The sequence below is a fragment of the Buceros rhinoceros genome, unplaced genomic scaffold, assembly GCF_000710305.1.
Source record: "Buceros rhinoceros silvestris isolate BGI_N320 unplaced genomic scaffold, ASM71030v1 scaffold8115, whole genome shotgun sequence".
Lineage (NCBI taxonomy): Eukaryota > Metazoa > Chordata > Aves > Bucerotiformes > Bucerotidae > Buceros > Buceros rhinoceros.
Genome location: NW_010412225.1, coordinates 27162 through 49730, shown reverse-complemented (window position 1 = coordinate 49730; position 22569 = coordinate 27162). Strand labels below are relative to the sequence as shown.

Below are 22569 nucleotides of genomic sequence, written 5' to 3'. Positions count from 1 at the left end.
GTTGAGGGGGGCAGGGAGGGAGAGAGAGAGAGAGAAAGTGTGTGGGACTCACAGAAGGAAATTACTGTCTTGCCGAAAGGGGTGCTTTAACAAACCAGAGGCAAGTCCTGGAGGATAGATAGGAGAAAGAACTTCAGGAATTTCAGTGCAAGTTCTTGTAACAGGGTTGGGATGCTACTTGATGAAAACCAGCACAGTGGTTTCTGAATCTTTGGGCTCTTGGGGCTATGAAAGCTTGAAAGAGCCCATCTGTCTCCTTGTATTCCCTGCAGATGGAGATGGGAAGTGTGAGTTGGTGGTAGGCTACACTGACAGAGTGGTACGTGCCTTCCGCTGGGAGGACTTGTCAGAGAGTTCAGACCACGTCTCTGGACAGCTGATCCTGTTGAAGAAATGGTTGCTAGAAGGTCAGGTAAGAAAATCACATGTTCAGAGCAGAACTTCTCATACCATCTTCAAGAGGTGGCTCTCCCAAGGGTAAAAGCACAAAATCTCAGTCCTATGAACAAAGCAAATGTCGCGTTGGTGGCTTGAAAGGAGATTTTCCCAGTGATTGTCCTGTACGTGTGGAGCAGCTGGTGGGTGGGTATGGGAAAGTCATTTGCTCTCACCCAATTAGAGAGGATGAATGGAAAATACTTCTGTTGTTAAGTGGCTTTTGGTAGGGAAACATAACCTTTTGCTGTAACTTGGATGCTTTGCTTCTAGCTGAATTTGTTCAGCTCCAGCTCAGCTCTTACCAGAAGATCTGCCATATTCAGATAGATGCAAGAAAGTGAACTCACACAGTGCACTCTTCTGAGGTGTCTGACGTTCTCAGTTCTCAGACTCTGTCCGTGTTTTTCCTCTGCCATTGCAGGTGGACAGCCTTTCTGTGAACCCAGGCCCTGATGGCTCACCGGAGCTGATGGTGTCTCAGCCAGGCTGTGGTTACGCCGTTCTGCTGTGCACCTGGGACTCAGAGCAGCAGGCCACGACAGAGGGAAGAGACAACTCTGCCACAAGCAGGTGAAGAGCGTTACTGCGTGAGGTAGATGAGGCGATTCCGCTGTAGATGTCCGTCACAAGGGGTCACCACTGACCAACTTTTGGGTGGAGGTGGTGCTGTCCTTTGTCCTTGCTTCAGTGACCTGCTGTACCGCTGGGATTTAATGGCTCAAGCCCACCTGCGCCCAACTTCCATGAACACCCTTTGTGTTTCTCTCACGAAGATGAATACTACTGCTTTCCGTGTATCCCACTGTCTTCTCCTTGGGTTGCGCAAGGAGAGTGGCAAAACCAGCTCACTGAGCGGGGCAGCACTGGGGGCTGAGGCGGGGAAAGGAGCGACCTGGTTCTCCAGGGGCAAGAGGAGGAGGGGGATGAATACTACTGCTTTCCGTGTATCCCACTGTCTTCTCCTTGGGTTGCGCAAGGAGAGTGGCAAAACCAGCTCACTGAGCGGGGCAGCACTGGGGGCTGAGGCGGGGAAAGGAGCGACCTGGTTCTCCAGAGGAAAGAGTAGTAGGTGACCTGGTGACCTCCGTAATTGTGGGAAGGGGAGCCAAGCCCAACTAGTCTGAAGCCCAGGATGACACTTCAGGTTCATTCACTCATTTCTTCCATGTGAGGTAATTGGAGGTTTTCCTAATGGGGCCCCTGGTAGCCAGCACCGTCAATCACAATCAGACCAATTGGGATGAGCAGAGAGGTTATTGTTTTGGTGCTGGAGGGACCCTTGTGGGGAATTCAGATTCCTCTGTGGTGTTCTGTGAGACTTGAGGCAGACACAGAAAACTGCAACAGGAGGGGAGCTGGCTAGGTCTCCTTGATGTCTTGGAGACCTTAGTGGAAAGATACCGTCCTAGCCTGCAGCTGGACTCGGGCATGATCTCAGACCAACCTGTTCAACCCTGGGCAGACACATCCTGAGTGAAGAGCTGGCAGGCTTATGTGACATTAATGACAAAAATAGTCTTTTTTCCTTGATTGGAATACATGTTTTACTGACTACTTATCTTTGAGCTCTTTCCAGTTTTCTGATGCATCAAATCATTCTCTTCTCATTTTTTAAGCACTAGCAAGTCCCTTTCATACCTGGGGTGGCATGCATTCTTCTCCTTGGTCTTTACTTATTAAAGGACTAACCTATGCACAAATTCTGTCCATCTCTGGATTTGTAGTACGCTGCTCTTGAGATGGTTCCAGCACAGTCCCAGGCATGGTTCCCTAACCTTTCCCTGATGTCTCTCTCTCTTTTCCCTAGTGAGGCCCCTATTCGAGATGTTATTCTACACCAAACATCTGGACGGATTCACAACAAGAATGTTTCCACTCATCTAATTGGTAGCATTGGCCGAGGTGAGAGATTACGGTCTCTGACCCAACAGTTTCCCCAGTAGTTTTTCAAGATGTCAGTCTAGCATGAAATTAGATTTCCCGTGGTTGAAAAATAGCAGTGGAAGACAACTGCAAGAACAGAGGGAACTCGGCTTCCGTCAGCCAGCTCCCAAAGACAGGCAGCTGGATATTTGCCTTTGAACATCTTGTAGCCTTTGTCCTTCACTAGGTAGCTCTTCCTCTCCGCCTAATGCAACAGTTTCTCTGCAGCCTCCACTGGCCTGTGTCTAGTCGTCCGGAATGGCTGCCACGCCTTGCTGCAGATGTCCCTGATCTTTGCTTTTGCATGGCTGCAGTGTATGCCCTCTTCTTCTTCCCTAGATGTGTCTCTTCCTTTCCACAGCCTCATCTTTATTCTTACTTTCATGCTTTTCAGCGTTTGATTCATTACACCTGGCTGCTGTATCTTGCTCTTCCTTTACCTATGCAGTCCCAGCCCCTCAAGAGCTGCTTCCGTATTTCATTTATACCACTGTCCTTCCCACGTATTCTGTTCTTCTCTCGTATCTAAACTCTGCACAGCTGATGGCTCCTCTCAGCCCTGACATGCAGCTGTTATGTACACGCTTTTCTTACACACTACCACTGCTTCCGTTGCGTAACTGCTTTGTAGTCTGACCTGTGCCTGGTGCACCTACTGAACCCTGTTTTGGTACCTATGGGGAATAAGCTTTCATTTCCCCTTGGAGCATGTGGACATCATGCAAGAAGGCAGATGATTCCCGATTGTCTGCAGCTGGCTGGAATCCAGCTGTATTTGTTCTGTCCAAGTGTTACCAGTGTTGTCAGAATGATTTCGGCTGTCCGGTGTACTTAGAGCTGGGGGAGAAGAGCAATCCACTGAAACCCCTCGTCTTCCCCTTCCCCAGAGTACCCTTGCTCCCTGGTCCTAAGCTTGTCACGTTTTCAGCATCTCAGACACTGCTATGGGCAACACAGCATGAAATCAATTATTTCAGTGGATACAAAGCAGAGGTGTCTGTGAAAAATGAAGGCACACAGAATATGGGATGAAAAAAAAAAGGCTGTGAAAAGCCCCCTGATGCTGGGCCACCAGTAACAAATCAGCTGAAGAGTGCCATGCTGACCAGTTTGTAAGGGGGACACAGCAGATCTGTTGGATCAGAGCCTGTCTGCGTGAACATCAGCTGGGGGCAACAGAGCACTCAACCAGCTGTTTGCTTTAACCTGATCTGCGGAAATAGGGTCGTCTGTGTTCTGGGGGCGTGCAGAGTGTGCTGGCTTGAAGCCGACTATGGGCAGTGGAGGTCGGCTTGCAGTATCACGTCATTCTGGGGAACCACCCTATTTGCTTTCAACCCTGTTGGCTTGTTCCTTACTGCCCGGTTTCATGGATTCCTGCAGACCTTAGGGAGCCGGTGTCTCTCCTGCTTTGGCACTGAAAAAATTAAAGGCAGCAGTAGTTGAATAGTCCAGTTCTCCCCTGCCAATTGTGACATCACTTTCAAAACCTGACCTTGCATGTCTTTTCTGACTGGTATCTAGGTAGAGAGTGTACTGAAGGGCCGAAGCACCCCAGTGGTCAGGGTGGGTCTCCTCTTCAGATTTAACTTTACATTTGTCAACGCTGTTCTGCACACAACTGTGATATACACAGAGAGGATACTGCTTGCAGGAAGTTCACAGCAGTGTAAGTATAGGTCAGGAAAGCTGGGGCTGAGTGTGTAGATGAGCATGAAGTCCCATGCCTTCTCTGCTCATAAAGCAAGAGCTCTCTAGCATCTGATCAGTGTTTGGTGAGAGAGGATCACAGCTTCTGTGCAGTCTTGCTGTAACAAAACCAGTAGAGTTGGTAGCATGATCTCCACAGGCTCATTCAGCAGTTGCCATGGAGGTGCTCTTGTGCTTTGTCTTTCTAGCAGGACCTCTTTTTTTTAACCCTGTACCTTCCTACAACAGCCAAAGGCCATGTTCCTGTCCTTGAAAGGCACACTAGGGGTACAGTTGTAATACTCTTGTTTGGATTCAGCTGTTCTTCACTTTGTCCCTGTGATGGTCCTGCCTGTGCTTGTGCATTTGTGGAGACTGGAGAGGCTGTAATGCAGTCCCCTAAAATCAGAACTGCCATGGGCCTGCAAGTGCGTGTGTGGTACAGACAGACTCTTAGGAGCAGCTGGCAGAGCCCAACATGCCTGTAGCAGTGCAAACCGAGAGGCTTGGGTTTTCAGATGCCAGTGTCCTACAAATAAAAGCCATCGTGAAGTACAGTTGGTTGCAGGAATCTGCAGGTGGCTGCTAAACGAAGTGTCAAGGCTGGGCTTGTTTTGGATCTTGGTTTTTTTCAGGAGAGGGAGTGGACAACGCTGATAAAATGGCAGCAACTTCTGTAAATCTCTTCTGTACTTACAGGCTGCTCCAGTGAGAATCGTGGCTCGGGTCTCTTTGCCCTCTGTACTCTGGATGGTAAGTCTTACCACTGTCCTGGAAGAAAGGTCTGTGGGACAGCCAAGGCCTGTCACTTGTTCAGAGCAGAGAACCAGGTGCTCAGTGCTTTTGGTTTTGAAAGGAAGTGGAGCTGGCTTCAGAAATGCTTCCTGGGTCAGTCAGGAGACTCTGACTCGAAGACTCCTGCTGCTGCCATACTTTACATGAAAGCATGAAAGCTGAGACAGGAGCCAAGGTAAGAGCTGTCACTGTCAGCAAGTCCCGCAGAAACGAGGCATGTGACAGCATGTCTGTATCTGAAGATATGATGAAACATGTTAAAGCTCAGCCAGTCTGTTCCTCACTGAACTGGATCTGATATTGCACAGGCTTGCTCTCTTCAAGAAACCTGTTGTGTTTTCTATCTGTTACTAGTGTCTGCCTTTCTCTCTCCCCTGGTGCAGTCTATTCATCTCTGTATTTCAAAGCATTTTACAAGATAGAGAGGACAGTAGATAGAGCAGAGGGGAAAACAAGATGTCGTCAAATCTCTGAGCCCGCCCCCTTTTATGAGTTCATCCAAAGAGGCGGAAAACCGCAGCATTCTGGGAAGAAGAAAGCCAGACAACAGAAGAACGTCTGGTTCCACCATGTTGGACCCAGGACAGGTCCTATGGCCCATGGGGGTAGAAGTATTAAAGCCACGGTGCAGTGAGCAGCTGGGAGAAGGAAGAGGCTAGGTCCCTGGCCCAAAGGCACGCTGAAAGCCTGGAAAGTGAGACTAGGACTTCCATCTGCCGACTTCTAAGTTGCCGGCTTACTCAGTGGTTAAACAACTGTTTGAGATGCCACCTCAGCAACACCATTCATGTAGACAGGAGCCTCCCAACCACAGCAGAGATGTGTCCTTGTACTTGAAGGGACTTGAGTTTCTTCCAAAAGCAGTAAAGGAGGTGGATGCTGGAACTTGAGTAGGAAGAAAGGAGCTGGCCTCCTGCAGACCGGGGGCCAGGCTCTTCTGCTGTGCCCTGGCTGAGAACTGATAGGACAGGCTGCAGGAGGACTGAATCTAATGAGCTGAGTGCAGACTTTCTGTTCAAAACCCAACACTGTGGAGATGCACAGCGATGTTGTGCGTGAACTCGGAAGTTTCTGCATCTGGCAAGGCTTCCTGCCTCACTATGGTTCACTCATGAGCCTTTCTGAGGCTGGAGGGCACTGTGAGAATAGTACATATTTATGTTCCACTCTCTCGTGGCCAGTCTCACCCACCCCAGTACTATCACAGTGTCTCTGGATGATAGTAAAATGCTGCGTGAGTTAAGTGCCCAGTATGATTTTAGCAGCCCAGAGGCCATGCCTGTGCTATTAGCCAGCCGCTCTCATCTTATAGCTGTCAACATATTGTCCTGAGATCTCATGATCTGTGGGACATGGTGGGAAGCTTCCAGTTTACTCACTGTCTCATGTGAGATCTGATGATGTACTGTGCTTTGGGAGCCTGTTCTGGGCAGATTTCATCTTGTCTTAGAGCTAAATCCAGCTAACAGATGCTGCTGTTTTTCCTCTCTGTTTCCAGTTACTTGATGACAAGATAATGACTGCTCTCCTTCCCAGAACTGAGACCGTGTTACCTGTTATAAATCCCAGCCTGTACCATGGGCCCAGCCCTCTGCAGACCCTAAGTGTTGAAGGAGCGTGCAGGGCCCAGTGTTAGCAAACATCTTGCCCATTTTTGGTATTTTCAGGACAATGTACTTTTTTTTCTCTTTCAGGGACATTGAAACTCATGGAGGGAGCAGACAAGCTGCTCTGGTCTGTGCAGGTTGATCACCAGCTGTTTGCTCTGGAAAAGCTGGATGTTACTGTGAGTGTCTGAGAATAGGCCTGGGAGGGATGAAGACAAAAACTCGCCATGGCTTTGTGTATATCATTTTAGGAAGGGTGAAGGGAGTACGACTCAGCTGAAAAAGGCTGGGATTATCTCAGAATGACACACAGAGTGCTCTGACTGTGCTGGTGCGTTCTGCACTCCTGTCCATCTGTGCACCTGCACAAGATTGAGCTGTGTCCGCCTGTTTGACCTAGTGAGCCCAGCATCTTGCTGTGAAGCTTTTCGTCCCCCAGCTGATCTTTTATCTTACTGCAAAGATGAATGGCTTTGCACGCTGATAATACCCCAATTGCCTGCAAGCTCCTACGATACTTCAGGGTTCTGTTAGAGAAGAGAGGGGTGGTCTCTAAGTGCAGAAAGACTGGACAATTGCAAAATGTTTGGACAAGGTGTCCAAAAGTGGCATCCTGTTCAGGTGTTAATGTTCTGTCTCTGAACAAGCTCTGCCTCTGGGACTTGTTGATGTCTGTGCTAATACGCTGTCTTATGGTTCCCGCAGGGCAATGGGCACGAGGAGGTGATTGCCTGTGCGTGGGATGGTCAGACCTACATCATCGACCACAACCGGACTGTTGCCAGATTTCAAGCAGATGAGAATGTCAGTGCTTTCTGTGCAGGTGGGCAGCCCGACTGCCAAGCCAGCTCTCACAGCATTTGTCCCTCAGAGAGAGAGACCGGGAATCTTTTGCCCATCTGCAGTGGGCAGTAATTTCCCTGTGTGTGTTCTGCAGAAGACCCATCTGGTCTTTCCTCTTGTGGCATCTGGGGAAAGTAGGCATGAGAGATGAGGTGATGCTGAGGTTTGTCAGTGATGGTTCTGGGGTTTTTTTCTTGTTCTTTTCGGGAGTACTGCAGTGGTCTCTTGTCTTCCCCACTGCTTTTTTTAGTTTGCAGACTTCTAAGCTGTTCTCAAGTGGAGCCCTACAAACCAGCCTGAGTCTTGGCTTTGCTCAGACCCCTCTCTCAGACCCGCAGAGAAGCAGTTTGCAGATCCCCAAGCTCCATACATTAATAGCAGTTTAGAGACTTTCCTGGATTGTCTCAAAGAGACTTTACATACCCGAGTCCATGTCTGTAGCTCTCACCCCACAGTTTAGAGACTTTCCTGGATTGTCTCAAAGGGACTTTACATACCCGAGTCCATCTCTGGTGTAGCTCTCACCCCGGGTGCTCACTGCATTGGTACCTCATCATGAGAAATTACCTCTTTGATTTCTCTGTCCTTTTGGAAGTAGTCCACACTTTTTCTTTCTGCAGGCCTCTATGCATGCAAAGGAGGAAGCAACAGCCCCTGCCTGGTTTACGTCAGCTTCAATCAGAAGATCTACATCTACTGGGATGTGCAGCTGGAGAGAATGGAGTCCACCAACCTGCTGAAAATCCTGGATCGTGACCCGGAGTTTGGAAGTCTCCTACAGCAGCTGGGTGTGGGTGAGTGCAAAAAAGGTGAAGGACATACAGGAAGAAAAGAGAGGAAGGGCTGCTAGCAGGTGAGGTGCTGGGAACTAGAGTTCCAGGTACTTCATGAGGAAGAGGGGCTGTCATACTGCCTAGCTGAGAATCCCTAACACCTGTCTTTCTCTCTTTTGTGTAGAAAGAGACGACGTTTCTGCTGTCAGAGATCTGATTCACAGAACATTGTATTTTCCTGAGAAACAGCAGCAGAGCAGCCCCTCACAGAGTCAGGACCCTGCTGGAACAGACTCCTCTGCCCATTACTCTGTCAACCAGGATCCTTTATAACAAGTTACATGGAAGCTGACACCTTTAATAGCAGCACAAACTCTTCTCTGACTGGAATCGGGCATCTAATGAAGACAAGACTGTTCTTTTCCCATGTCTGTCAAAGCTTCCTGACAGCAAAGGGTGTAGAGGTCGGGTTCTGAGCAGCGTTGTGCTTGGCTGTAGGCCTAAGTAAAGGTGGTGAGTTGATTTTCTTTTAGCTGAGGAAGCTACCGGAACAGCAAGAGTCCCAGGTCCTGCTCGTTGGCCTTCCATTGCCAGTTTCCATGTTCTCTGCTAGCTAAAGCACTTTACAGGTGTCGGTGAAGGAGCACTGAGGATGTAGATGGAGGGAACAGCTGAGCCTAGTCTCCACATTGACCTATTACAACTGCTCTAGGGATTACTTCTGAGTTCTTAGCAGGATCACAGTGCAGGAACTGCAGATGGAGGAACTGAGTTAGGGAGGAGGCAAGGGCCTTCTCTCACATTGGTGTGCTTTTTTCTTTAAATAGACCCAGGCATTTTTTACCTTTGCTCTGCTGGTGCTGTTCTACCAAGCAGTTCACAAACCACCTCCTCATCTGAGGAGCTGGAGACATGCATGAGAAGAACCACAGCTCTCGCTAATCAAGTGTGAGAGCTTGGACATTCCATAACAAGCAGCGGAAATGCCACACTTCCTTCTTCTTGTGGAGAGTGCCATGCCATTTTGAATCCTGCACAACTGAAAGAGGTGGACTGGGAGTGACGTTTCCCTTGCTGGAAGAGGCCTTTGCTCACTCAGGCTGCTCATATGCAAAGGCAGAGGGAGGAACCTTTCCTCATGCCACTGATGTTCTGCTTTTCCCTGTATCAGCTTGTTCCTTGCTATGCTTGTTAGGATAGGAGCGGCAGGCTCAGCCGCTGTCTTGCAACTGTTATATTCTCTTGCTCGTATAATGATGGGCCCGTCCCTTCACCCTTATGGCAGCCTGACAGGGTTGCATCCGAGTCAGAGCAAATATAATTCAGTGTTCTCTCTTTAGCAGCTGGTAACATTTGAAGATCCCGTGGGCTTTGGAAAACCTGCTGTGCTGTACTCTGTAAGACATCCAAGGGCAGCCCTATCTGGGAGGAAGAACTTTGTACAAAGGGAAGGAGTGTCTTGCCCTTGGGCCAAATGGACTGTTGTTGAAGTAGCCCTCTGTGGTAGAAGAGCAGGATCTTTACATAATAAGCCCTAGTTTTTCTTTGCGATTTCCATCTGCAGATTTATATAAGCTTTATAGATGGCAGCTTCTGTCCTCTAACAGCTGTGAAAGTCAAAGCATGGACCAGTGGCATGGTATGACCTGCTCTGTACCAGCTAGCACTCTTCTTGCGTCTTGAACCACTCATTTCTGACTCTGTAACTACAGTGGAAGTTTATTTTTATTTTAATGACCTCACTGAGAAGCATTTTTAAATGTGCCCCTGTCATACTAAGTGCTTGTTTACAACTGGACCCTTCAGGCTGGAGCTTTCAAGTCATAATAGTGCTTTAATAACAGTGGTGTTCAGAGCAGCTTGAGTTTGTTAGCTGTGGAAAGCTGGTGGTGTAGGAACCATCTGCTGATGGGCTAAAGGAAGTTTAGAGTTGTCTTGAAGCTGATCAGCTCTGGAGTGTAACCTCAAGAAGCTGTCAGTTCTCATGATGCTGAGATGTACAGCCACCCATCCCAGTGGGCAATCAGCATTGCTTCTGTCAAGTTAGCCAGTGTGACCCCCTTGGCTCTCACCAGTCTTACAGTCCTTTCCTAACAAGGATGAGACTTGCTGGGGCTATTAGCTAGACCACAGTACATTGATTTCTTGCTACTTCCAGGTTTGTTACCCGTAACCTAAAGCTGCTCTTTCTGATCACCAGAACAAGTAAGGATTCTCCCTTCAGGTGAGGCAGTAGCAGTTGCCTCTGTTACCTTCTCCCCTTGGAGCCCAGCTGAGTTGGGGAGAAGCAGATGTCCCTCCAGATGGGGCAAACAGATTGGTTTCACAGTTTGGTAGTCTGGGATACTTTCCACCTAGTCCTTTTGCTATCTGGTTTTAATCCTGCACTTCCAAATTTGTGGAACTGACATGAAGAAGGACCACAGCAGAGCAGGGCTCTGCGGAGCCATTTCCAGAAGCATGCAACAGAAATGACATCCTAGCAACGTTCCTGAACAGGCTTGCGTCTTGGCATGTGCTCTTCTTCCCTCCTGAACAGAGTGCTGTTCTTCCTCTACTTAAGGCTGTGGATTTTTCTTGTCCTGCTCTCCCTTAATTCTGTGCCTCCCCCTTAATTCTGTGGCTTCTGTCCTCCCCACCTGAGACAGAAACAGGATGGTTACAAGCAACTGTAAATAGTAACGCCTTTTCAGTCACGGCTCACACAGCCTGGCACGTGTTCTGCTGCACACGTGATGTGTGTGCTTTGACAAGAACAGAGGGAGCCCTACCGTCACTTGTGCCTGCCACGGCCCCACTCACCGCTGTTTGGCTTTGGTGGGGCAGGTGTTCTCTGCAAAAGTACCCGCTCTCTTGATACACTGCTGGAACCCCGGGGATTCCTGCAGCAATTGCCCGGAGCATTTTATTTGCCTGAGAGTTGGGCCAGGCTCAGCTAACCTAGTAGCTGAGTCTTACAGGCTGTTGCAGTGCTGCTGTGTTGTAATTCCTTCTTGAGGCTCAACAGGAAAACGGGATTGTCTACACTCGTAACAGAGAACAACTCAGTACTGACTGTCCATGCCAAATATGAACCTTTATTAGCCACACAAGCACAAGGGGGGATACAAATGGATGTATGACTGAAACTGTTTTATGCAGAACAAATTTTGCCGTACAGGTCAAACGATTTCCAAGAAAGGATGGTCAAATTTATCTGCCTTTGGACTGTTAATTGTTGAGAGGAAGCAGGAAAGGGTTACGGGGGGGAGAGATGACATTTTCCTAAGAACCATCTTTAACAGAAAACAGGGCGAAACCAATGCAAATGTTGGACAGGGCAACCTGGCCCTCTTCTCCTATTGCCCTGAGCATAACATTGCTGTGTGCTGTGCAAGCCCGGACACGCTGCATCGTGGAAAGCAGAGGTGAGAAGATACAGATGCTGTGGACCATCCACTTCCCAAAACTCTGCAGCTGTTAAAACCATTTGAGAGGAAAAATACTAATGTTTGATGGTTTTCCCTGACACATTTATATTGCTTACAGTGCACAATAAATTGCAGATGCATTTTGCTCCTGTGCTCCTCGTGCACTAAGGAAAATGAAAGCTCTACAGAAAAATTAATTGGAATGTATTAGTTTTGTGTGGCAAGGTTTTGGTAGTGGTGGGGATACAGGGGTGGTTTCTGTGAGAAGCTGCTAGAAGCTTCCCCCATGTCCAAGAGAGCCAGTTCCGAGATGGACTCGCTGCTGGCTAAGGCTGAGCCCTCGGTGAGGCTGGTGGCGCCTCTGATAACATGAATCAGAAGCAGGGTTGGGGGTGGGGTGGGGAGGGGGACGAAATGTGAAATCAGCAGCAGCGGGCAGAGGAGTAAGAATATGTGAAACAACTCTGAAGACAAGAAGGTCGGTGCAGAAGGAGGAGGAGGAGGTGGTCCAGGTGCTAGAGCAGAGATTCCCCTGCAGCCTGTGTTGAAGACCGAGGTGAGGCAGCTTTTCCCCCTGCAGCCCATGGAGGAGCAGGTGGGTGCACCTGACAGAGGCTGTGAATCCATGGGAAGCCCTCAGTGGGGTGGATTCCTGGCAGGACCTGTGACCTTTTGGGGGACCCATGGTGGCACAGTTCATGAAGAACTGCAGCCGGTGGGAGGGACCCATGCTGGAGAAGGTTCTGGAGGACTGTTTCCAGTGTGAGGGACCCTAGGCTGGAGCAAGGGAAGAGTGTGAGGAGACCTTCCTCTGAGGGGGAAGAAGCAGCAGAAGCAATGTGACTGCAAACCCATTCCCCATCCCACTGTGCTGCTTTGAGGGGAGGGGGTAGAGAAAGCAGGGGTGAGGTTGAGCCCAGGAAGGAGGGGAGGGTGGGAGAAGGCATTTCAAGATTTGTTTTTATTTTCTCATTGCTCTACTCTGATTTGATTGGCAAATTAAATTAATTTTCCCCAAGCTGCATCTGTTTTGCTCGTGACGATAGTTGGCGAGTGATCTCTCCCTGCCATTGTCTTGACCTTTTCTTGTATTTTCTCCTCCCCGTCCAGCTGAGGAGGGGGGAGACAGAGCGGCTTTGGTGGGCACCTGGCATCCAACCAGTCAACCCACCACATGGAACTTACTGTTCCCTGGCCAAAAGATGACTTTCTTTTTCCATGCCCTGAACTCCGGAGTGACAATTAAAGTGAACACGAAGTGACAACTGAAGTGACACGTAGTGGCAGGATACATTCAGTACTTCCTGTAAGTGGGTGTTTCAGGCCACTTCCACTGGCCACAGTTTTGTGTGAAGTATGGGGTCCGCTGGAGAAGGAGCCTCGTAGGCTGTGTCTCTGCGCTGACGGGCTTACGTTATACTTCCTTTGTAACCTGTGGCGTGTTTGTCCTTGACAGCCAAGAGGAGCCACAGAGCTGGAATTAGAAGTTGTTCCTTCCTGACGCAGCCAGAAGCGTTGTCTGCTGCTTCTTGCTCGGTAGCAGACTGGCATCCCCGCTGGTGCCGAGGAGCTTTTCAACGGGGAAGGATTTGCAGGACGTGTTTGGTTGTCCCAGTGCCAGCACACAGCAAGTGAGGAGTCCAACGTCAGTCTCAGGCGCTGGGGGCGTTTGCAGATAAAATGATTCCTGGCTTTGGTTGTGTTGCTCAGTTTAGCAGGAAGAAAATACGTGGAGAGGGTTGCTTTGTTTTCCTGAGATACAACAAACCCTCTGGCTGTCTCTGCCCTCATTTTTATGATCTCTGCCGAATGTGGTTGTTTCTGTAACTCTTCAGGTATATCCTGGCATTTGCCAGTGGAGTCTCTCGAAAAGAGGACTGACTGCAAGCATGTGGGTGGCTCAGGGGTCTTCAGGTCCGGGATTCACCTGCTAGTACTGAAGGAAGGAGCAGGCCTCTGGGAATATGGATGGCTGGAGATCCCGTTCTGTTCAAAACCAAGTGGCCCCAAGCTCCTGGAAATCATCCTGATTATGGCTTTGGCAGAGTGCGTGTTCTTGGGATAGGGTTACCTCTTGCACGTAGGCCTTGGAAGGAGCCTCGGAAGTCCAGCTCCCCATCCCCAGGCAGGTTTAGCCAGACATCTCCCACACCTGCCACGTAACACTTGCTTTTCTGTTCCAAAGTGACGGACCCTTCCCTGCAGACTGTTTCACAACCGTTGTGTCCGCTCTGCTGAAAAGCAGCCCTAGTAGGAGCTGACCACCAAGGCAGTTCAGGGAGATTATCCCTGAAATAATAGCACTGCATTGTCTGTGTTGAAGGGATGGGCCTCATCCTGAGGGGACCGGTGGTGGACACACGCCGGATGTGCCTCTGTCCTGCTCTGGGGCGGCAGGTTGTACTGAATTTCTACTTTCCAAATGGAAGTATTAGCATTTTTTGATCTCCAGTGGAAAAGACCTTTAGATAGCTCCTTCCCTTTGTCCCCCCAAAACAGTAGAGGTGACTGGAACTGGAGGTAAGGAAGTGCACCTATCTATTAGACCTTTCCGAAAGAAACCACAAGTGAGACAGTCTTGCCAGCCCACTTACAAACTGCCTACGGGGCTCCCTGACATAGAAAGACTTTTCAAAAGTACCATGTTTGTAGATGGGGTTGAGTTTGTTTCTTAGCGATGTTGTATGTCCTGTTTTATAACCACATCTTTTAAAGCCAGTGTTTCTGTCTTTCACAATGGAAGCTGGGATTCGCACGTAATGACACAGAAGTGCTGGCCTTTGGAGAAAACACAGTTGGGGCAAGAATTCAGGTTACACGTGTTGAGGTCAGTCATAACATGTTGTTTAATGCCAAGGATCTTTGGGAGATGGAAACCCACCAGGATGTCTGTTTGGTGAGAGGAAAACAGGTACTGACGCTGTAGGATTAGACTGTGATTTAGGGAATGAGTTGAAGTGAGGTGTCAGCCATGGCGTTATGACCTGCAGTTCCCATTTAGTCACATGAATGTGTTTTTCTGTACGCTCGGCCTCCAACAAAGCCCAGGGGGGAGGTTCTGGGATAACTTGGCAACAGATTCCACAGTGTCTGGGTGGAAGAGATCGTTGCTGTGTGAACCTGCGTGTTCAACTGACACGGACGGGAGGAAGTGAAAAGCGTGATTTCTGCTCTGGAGCTGATTTCACAGCTGAGAAGAAGAGCTTTCACACGCCAAGTCAGCGCTTGCTTAGGAACATCCTTTCTGTGACTGACGAGTGGCACAGTCTGCAGTTTATACATGCAATTGTTAACAACAAAGAGGAAAGGCTGGCAAGATAATGGCACCGCTACCTTAGAGAGAGTGTTAGCAACCAGGGCACAGGACAGCATTAAAAGGGTTCTCTAAAAAGGAAATCATTCTTTTTGGAAGAAGCAACTTTTTCACTTGCCACTGTGCAAGAGTGAATGATGCGCTTGGGAGGATGCAAACAAAGATCCGTTATGCAGAGGAGGACAGAAGGGGCTGTTGGTCTTCACCTACTGTAGCGCATTAGTATGCAGAGGAACATGACTGTTGGTGGGTCGAGAAACGAGGGCTGTGACTCACAGAAAGGCTTCAGGAGGACTGGAGGATGTTCTGAAGGTGAGCAAAAGCAGAGCTAGCCCAAGACTGACTTGTAGAAACAGCAGCTGGCGAATTCCAGCAGCAGCCACTCTGCAAGTATCCGCGGGGCTCTAAGTGACAGGCCTTAGTGAAAATAGAATTGTCGACTCAAAGTCGTGCCAATTTTCTATAGGATTCCACCCACCCCCAGCCACTCTGCAAGTATCCGCGGGGCTCTAAGTGACAGGCCTTAGTGAAAATAGAATTGTCGACTCAAAGTCGTGCCAATTTTCTATAGGATTCCATCCAGCACCCTTTAAATCATTGGAAAGGTTCCTGCTGGCTTCAGTCTGAGTTTGGGAAGACTCCTACTCACCTACAATCCTCACCCTAGCCAGAGTCTAGCTCTGGAACAGGCACCCCCTGCCTAGGGCTCCTGCGCAGAGGGTGCCAGCACTGAGAGCTGTTGCTGGCCCTCGCTTTCCCTCGGCAGCCACTTGTGGGCAGCAGCAAAGCCTGGCACAATCTGTCTGGAAAGCAGCAGAGACCTGCCTGGGCAGCAGCAAAGCCTGGCACAATCTGTCTGGAAAGCAGCAGAGACCTGCCTGGGCAGCAGCAAAGCCTGGCAAAAGCCCTGGGGTGCTCTGGAATCAGAGCCCCGCGTGGGCACCGGCAAAAGCCATTCGATAGGGACAGGGTTTGGGCTAGGGACAGGGTTAGGTGGCTGAGGTTACGCTTAATTGTAGGGTTAGTGTTAGGTGTAGCGTTAGGTGTTAGTGCTTAGGGTCGGGAGTTAGAAATAGGGTTAGGCATAGGGTCAGAGTTGGCATTAATTTTAGGATTAGGGTTCCGTTTGGGTGTTAGGGTTATGTTAGGATTTAGCAACTTAAGTTTAGGGTTGTGGTTTAGGCTTCCGAGCTAGGGGTTAGGGTTAAAGTTTAGGGATAGGGTTAAGTGTAGCGTTACTAATTAGGGTTAGGGTTATGGTTTAGTGTTAGGAGTTAGAGTTAATTCTAGGTTTAGGATTAGAGGTAGGTTTTGGAATTAGGTTTAGGCTGTTAGAATAAGTGTGTTAGTTAGGTGATTAGGGTTAGGTAGGTAGAGCTACAGGATTAGGATTCGGGTCCAGGGGTTACAATTAGTGGTAATGGTCAGGGTTTAGCGTTAGTGTTACTGTTTAGTGTTATGGTTAGGTTCTGTGGTTAGGTTTTATGTTAGGGTAAGGTTTAGTGTAAGGTAGAGTTAGGGGTTATGTTAAAAGTTAACGTTACAAGTCAGGGTTAGGGTTAGGATTAGAGATAGGGTTAGGTTTATGGGTTTGAGAGGGTTAGGGTTTTGATAGGGTTGTGGTTAGGGTGTTTTGGGCTAGAGTTAGGGTCAGGCCATTAGGTTTAAGGTTAGGGTTATGGGTTAGGGTTAAGGATTATGGTTATGGATTAGAGTTAGGTTTCAGGGTTACAAATTAGAAGTTAGGCTAAGTGGTAGGGTTAGAGGGTTATTTTAGGGTTGAGGTTAGAGTTATTAGGGCTAGGATTTGGGATTAGGTTTACGGTTACGGGGTTAGGGGTAGAGTGTTAGGTGGTTAGGTTTAGGTGACGAAGTTTATGGGTAACGTTTAGCAGTAGGGGCTAAGTGTTAGAAATAGGGGTTAGGGTCAGGGTTATGGGTTAGGGTTCATGTTAGGATATAGAGTTAGTGGTTACAGTTTAGGATTAGGGTTTGAGATTAGGTTTAGGTTTTGGTGTTAGGGTTTATAGTTAGCATTATATTTAGGATTAGGTTCACATTTTGGTGTTTCAGTTGGGGTTACGGAGGTAAGTTTAGGGGGTTATGTAGGAGGTTTATGGTTAGAGGCTACTGTTTAGAATTAGTGGTTAGGGCTAGCTTAAGGATTTAAGGTTAGTTTTAAGTGTTAAGTTTAGGGTTAGGATTTAGGATTAGGATTAGCTTTAGCAGTTAGATTTAGGTTCAGGGTTAGGGTTAGGATTTGGGTTAGGATTTAGGTTAGGGCTAGAGTTAACTTTAATGTTTAGGATCAGGGTGTTGGGTTTGTTTTTTTTTTTTTGATAGATTGTAAAATTTAATGCATCGTAAGAGACGTAACGGCCATGGGATCTACCAGCTGTAGCTGGTAGACACGTTGACACGTAGACTCGTAGCTGGTAGACATTGTTCTACACGCCATATTTAGAGGGCAACAACAGCTGGAAACTGGGTGATTTGCTGCACATAGGAACAGGTTTTTCAGCAGAGCAGACCCAGCCATGACATGGATTCCAGCTGACAACAGGAGTGTTTAGAGTAAGTCTGAAGAGTCATTAAGGACACCTGCATTTGAGAAGCGGTCGAGACACACAAGTGATACAAGTACAGGAGGAATTACTGGTGCTTTGGAAAACAGGCTCATCGAGTGGACCTGGGTCCTGACAGTAATGACAGAACTGTTGGTGTCATTCATGAAGTTCACGGAAAGCAGTTCGTGCAGCCAGAAATAATCAGATGGACACATAGAAGAATGGCAAAGAAGCCAAGGAACAGATGAGAAGCTGCAAGATATGGTCACTAACAACAAAAGTCACTAGCCTGCTGCTGCCTGTAGGAGGAACAGATGCTGTCACACCAACTAGCACTGGTAAGTGCATCCCAAATCCGATCAGTCAGGCTGTACTCTGCTGTCCTTAGCTACAGCATCTAATTCAGGAAAGAACTGACAGAAAAAAGCGAAAATGCATGCACAGGTTCTTTGAGAAACACAACAGAAACAACAAGTGGTTTGATGAAAGAGGAAGAGAGTCAGTGGTGTTTAATCCAGGAAGACAGGCAAAATGGGGATGCCATAACGTTCTGAGGGTAGATAAAGGGGTATTGTACAGAGTTTGGATAGTGAATCAGTAGTCATGACGCATGGAACAAGCCCTGACCTGGTGCATCTTTCCTAGAGCTACTGAAGAATAGACTATGTATTTTTCATAGAGCTATGCTCCAGGATGTAAATTTAAAAAAAAAAAAAAAATTAAAACCCCGACAATCAAGTGACGCTCTGGTCATCTCAGTTGAGTTCACAGCTCTCTGACCTGAGCTGATACTGCAAGGAAATCTAGTTCTTGTGTCATGCAGGAGTAGCAAAGCTGATGGGCTGTGAGGTGCCAGAACTGGAGGCTGATGATCTTGTGTCCCATCACTAGATTTCAAGTTGAAAGAAAGGAGCTGACAGAGCATAAGACTCTGGGTGCTGTAATTCATCTCAGCATAAACTGAGTGTCAGGATCTCTGACGATGCAGCAGAGGTGGTAAAGTAGCTCTAGCAGCGGCAGTGGTCAGAAGAACGGAGTGCGCAGGTCTGGTTACTGCATACAACACCAGAGGATGGTAAGTATCGCCGTTCACTTAACATAGCTTAGTGGCCAAGGATGCGGTGGCAAAGCCCAAGTCCCTGTGAGCGGCCACTGTACTCTAGGCATCTTACTCGGCATTTCTGGAAAGGTTTCTTAGAATTAAGAACTCTGAAAGTGTTCTTACTGCAAGGTTTTTCCAAGACAATACTTCTGCTCTGCTCTGAACCAGAAAAGAAAAGCAACAAAATCCAGCTTCCCAGAGTACAGGCGGGGGAACGGGCCTCAGAGAGCTTCCCACAAAGAAATGGGAGTGGAGCCTGCTCACACAGAAGCAAAGAGAAGGGAAACATTCATGGCAATCTTTGGATGCTTTTGGAGAAAGCGCTGTCCTCCTGTGTAGAGAACATCTGGAGGCTGTTCATGGAGACTCTCCTGTCTCACGAACAGAGGGTGATGTAAAAATTAAGTCTTTAAAAGGGTGGGGTGAATTTAATACAGAAGCAGAAATTGGAGTGACCAGGGACAGGTAGAAAAGCAGGAACAAAATGCCCACTTGGCACATGGGGACAAGCAAGAGGGTCCACTGAAAGGAGGGATCTCTCTCAAGATGAGGCACTCCCGGCAACAACAGCTTCCAGCACCCATTTTCCTTCTTCTCACTCCCCTGTGAATGCCTCAGCCTAGAACTCAGCAAGGTTAGGGGCACGTGAGCCGCACCCTCATCTCTCTCATGGCAGCAAGTCTCCACAGCCCCAGACATGGGGAATGCAACCAGTCACTGACCAGGCTCTTCAGAGGCATGTAGAAAAGGCAGCTCTTGACTCAGTGCTTTAAATCTCAGGACTCCTTCCTCCAAGTCGATGCAACACTAGAGAAGGGGAGAGCCAGTTACCTGCTGGACATTTCAGAGAGCAGATCTCCTTATATCTACAATGGGGAAAACCTGTATAGCCATCAAACAACTCCCTACCTTGGGTTTGTAGAGACCTTACGGTTCCCCTCCCTGTCCCCCACGCTGTCTCCTTGCTCCTATTCCCTTTGATGAATTCCTCTTCAAATCGTTCACAGGGCCGTTCCCCTCCCTTCTTCCCATGACTCCCCCTGAGGTGACAGCTTCACATCGCTCAGCCATTCAGCCCAATGCTTTTCCTGCTCTGTGAGTCCGACATGTGGCTACAAGTATTTGACAGGCAGAGCAAGCTTGCTGCAGTCATTTTCTGAACCACCCAAGAGCCAGGCTCAGCAGACCACTAACCCTGAGCTGAGCTGACAAAAGGAGAGGACTCTTTCCACTTGTGTCCAGCTAGTGTTGGATGCTAGGTGTGATTACACAGCTTCATTTGACCCAAAGCAAGGGCAGGGCTTCTTTACATCTGCTGTCAAAAGGCAACACAGATACAGCTCATGACACAGTATGCCTTGCCGTGTCTCCTCTTCAGTTCCCTCTGCCTGTTTGCAACTTGTATGGTCAGGAATACAAAGGATGGAAAATGTGATAGTACCCTATTGGGTAATTCCTTTCTTAAAATGTTTAAGAAGGACTGGAATTAGTGACTCAGAGCATACTGCAGCCAGCCAGGCAGCTGTGCAACAAGGGTTGCAGGTGGCACCTTGGAAGACCTGGGTGAAAGTCTTCCTGATGCTTACAGCAACCAAATGTGGGAGGACTTCTTGACAGGAGCCCTGCAATAAGCGAGAAGCTGGTCCTTACCTTAAGAGACAGCAGAGTCTGCAGACCAATGCAAAACTCCAGCGTTTCATCATCTGGGAAGAGAGAAGAGACCGATCAGGCTTTAAACTATATACGCTGCCCCTCTGCAGTGTGTGTCTCCTCTAAGAGGATGGGGCATGCGAGAGCATCTGGTTTACAAAGTTAAATGGTTCTAGTCAATTCAGTATAAAGTAAATAACAAGGGAAGTGGTGAACTAAACACACAAACGTTGACAAGCAGGTAGTAACAGTGACAGTAACAAGGACCAGCGCTCTTCTGCCACGGACTGATGAGCCGTTAAAGGAACTACTGAGGCACAGCTCTGAAGAGGGTCAAGATGAGCTTTGTAGCTGATAAGAGAAGGGAACCGTGCCTATCGTGAGTATGATGAGATATTTGAGGGGGTTTGTGGGATCATATAAAACTTACTATGGGCCGTGTAGGGGAAGGGCCAAAGGCAGAAGGCAAGCAGCAGGATGGATCAGGGAAGAACAGGCATGGAAAAATGGAGACAAGAGGGGATAAGGGGGCCAATCACATGTAAGCAGGCTGTTGGTCAGTTCACTTGTCTGATCGAACCCTGCGCCTGAGGGCCACAATCTATCCAATCTTCTTATTTAATAATTTTATTAGGTATTTATTTTGCTGTGTAACTTCTCTATCCTACATGTGACTGCTGTAAGTCTTAAATGTCAGCAAGTGTAGAAGATGCCGTAGGTTAAAGGGCAAATAGCTCTAGATGTCAGCACCCGAAGGGACTGGCACGCAGGAGTGGTGTCAGTAACTGAAGGGACCACGGGCCGTAGGGCTCGTAAGTCTGTATCAGCAACTGGAGAAGGGGATGTAGCTCACAGGTGCCGGCAACTAGAGAGACCAGTGTGCAAGAGGTCTCGGTGCCAGTAACCGAGGAAAGGAGCACAGGCCACAGGGCTCATACACAGGGATGCCAGCAACTGGAGGAGCTGCAGTGTGTGCTGCGAGGTCTGCTCCAGTAACTGCAGAAGGACTTGTAAGTCTAGGTGCAAGCAACTGGAGAGATCAGCATGTAGGAGGGCTCTGGGTTCCAGCTCTGACCAGGGTCACAGAGGCCCCATGTTTATAAGCCTGAAGAGGACAGGGCGTATGCGTGAGAGGTCTAAATGCCACTGGCTAGAAAGACTTGGGTGTTTGAATTTCCCCGGTGAATTTAATCCTGTCTGTTTGTGGTTTTGTATACGGAATTAGCTAGCAAACTTCAGTCTGGTCTAGTCAGTGGGTGGGAGAAAACCTGCACCTGTAAAGACTCAAGGTCTGGGTCAGTGGCTAGGTAAGGGCCCACAGTGCAGACACGGATATGAGACAGACTTAGAAGCTGTGCTATTGTTCGAAGACTCTGTGAATGTGTGTGTGCTTATGAATCTAGAGACAGGATGTATGAGCTTCTGCTAGTGAACTCCAACCCTTGGTCATCCTGAGAGGAGGACCAGGACTGGGCTGTCTATGCTGGTGTTTGTGTGAGTGCTGGTGAAGGCACTGCTCTGCGTGTGGTAATTTGTGTGGCTGGTCTTGCCTGTCTTCTCCATATGTGCCTCTCAAGAATATACATTCAGCCTTGCTACTGTCTGAACCTGTCACTAAGAACATGCATTGGACTAGGGAGAGCAACCTCCTGGGTCTTAGCGACATCCACCTGGCCTTCGGTGGCAGAGAAGGAGGAACCCCCAGGTCTGGGAGTCTGCAGGATTCAGCAGCCGTCAATAACACTTCCCGTGTCTCCTGGATGCCTGCTTCTCCTACAGCTAGTGTCTGTATTTTATAATTTATTTATAGCCACGTAAGGAAGAGCACTGTGTGCACGGGGAGATGGAAGGCATAGATGTAGCAATTCTGCTCCTTCCAGGCAGCCTTTTCCACATCCCAGCAAAACGGATAGGTGCTGCTGGGCTAAATTAACCTGCGCTGGTACTAATACAGACTGCCCATGAAAGGCAAGAACAAGTACAGGGGAAACCACAGAAGAAGAGTGAGGTGGAGTGTGGAAGAGGAGGAAGCTGTTTCTAGATGACTAGGAAAGTGGGAAGAATGAACGTGGAAAGAGGGAGTAAGGGAGACCTTGGAAGATGAATAGTACTCATCAAAGATGAGGAGGCAGAGAAAGGCAAGAGGGTAGAGGTGGAATACTGACGAGAAAGAGGAGGGGCAATAAAAGACAACTGAGTTGTTTTCAGGATATGCATAGATGGATGTAAATGCAGAACATGCAGCCTTTCTGCTGTTTCCTGGGCGTGCTCCAGTGACTGACGACTTGACCTTGTCTCTTACAGCTCCTTCCTTCAAAGGGTCCTGCCTCAGGACACCGGGGAGGCTCAGCACTCCGGGGCTACCAGGTTCTTGCAGGGTGCTCGCTACAGCAGAGCAGAGCAGTACACAGGGAAATACTCTGAGGAGTAAGCTGCGCCCTCTGTCCGCTTCTCTGATG

General features: G+C 48.6%; 2 protein-coding genes across 2 annotated transcripts in view; one reads left to right on the top strand and one right to left on the bottom strand.

Moving 5' to 3' along the window:
* Positions 1-272: 272 nt before the first annotated feature.
* On the top strand, positions 273-8401 carry ITFG2 (integrin alpha FG-GAP repeat containing 2; the record flags this gene model as incomplete). The annotated part of the gene is made up of 8 exons (XM_010136305.1): positions 273-412; positions 860-1008; positions 2246-2340; positions 4750-4803; positions 6540-6631; positions 7158-7275; positions 7916-8089; positions 8253-8401. Coding segments are annotated over 8 exons (971 nt in total), but the record flags the coding sequence as incomplete, so codon positions are not given.
* A 10773-nt stretch (positions 8402-19174) lies between these two features.
* NRIP2 (nuclear receptor interacting protein 2) overlaps positions 19175-22569 on the bottom strand; it is a 16415-nt gene continuing 13020 nt past the window's right edge. The window contains exons 5-6 of the mRNA XM_010136304.1: positions 20111-20163; positions 19175-19267 (exon numbers count right to left, since the gene is read on the bottom strand). Of these exons, the coding sequence (XP_010134606.1) occupies positions 19175-19267; positions 20111-20163 (146 nt within the window). The remainder of the gene's footprint in view (positions 19268-20110; positions 20164-22569) is intronic.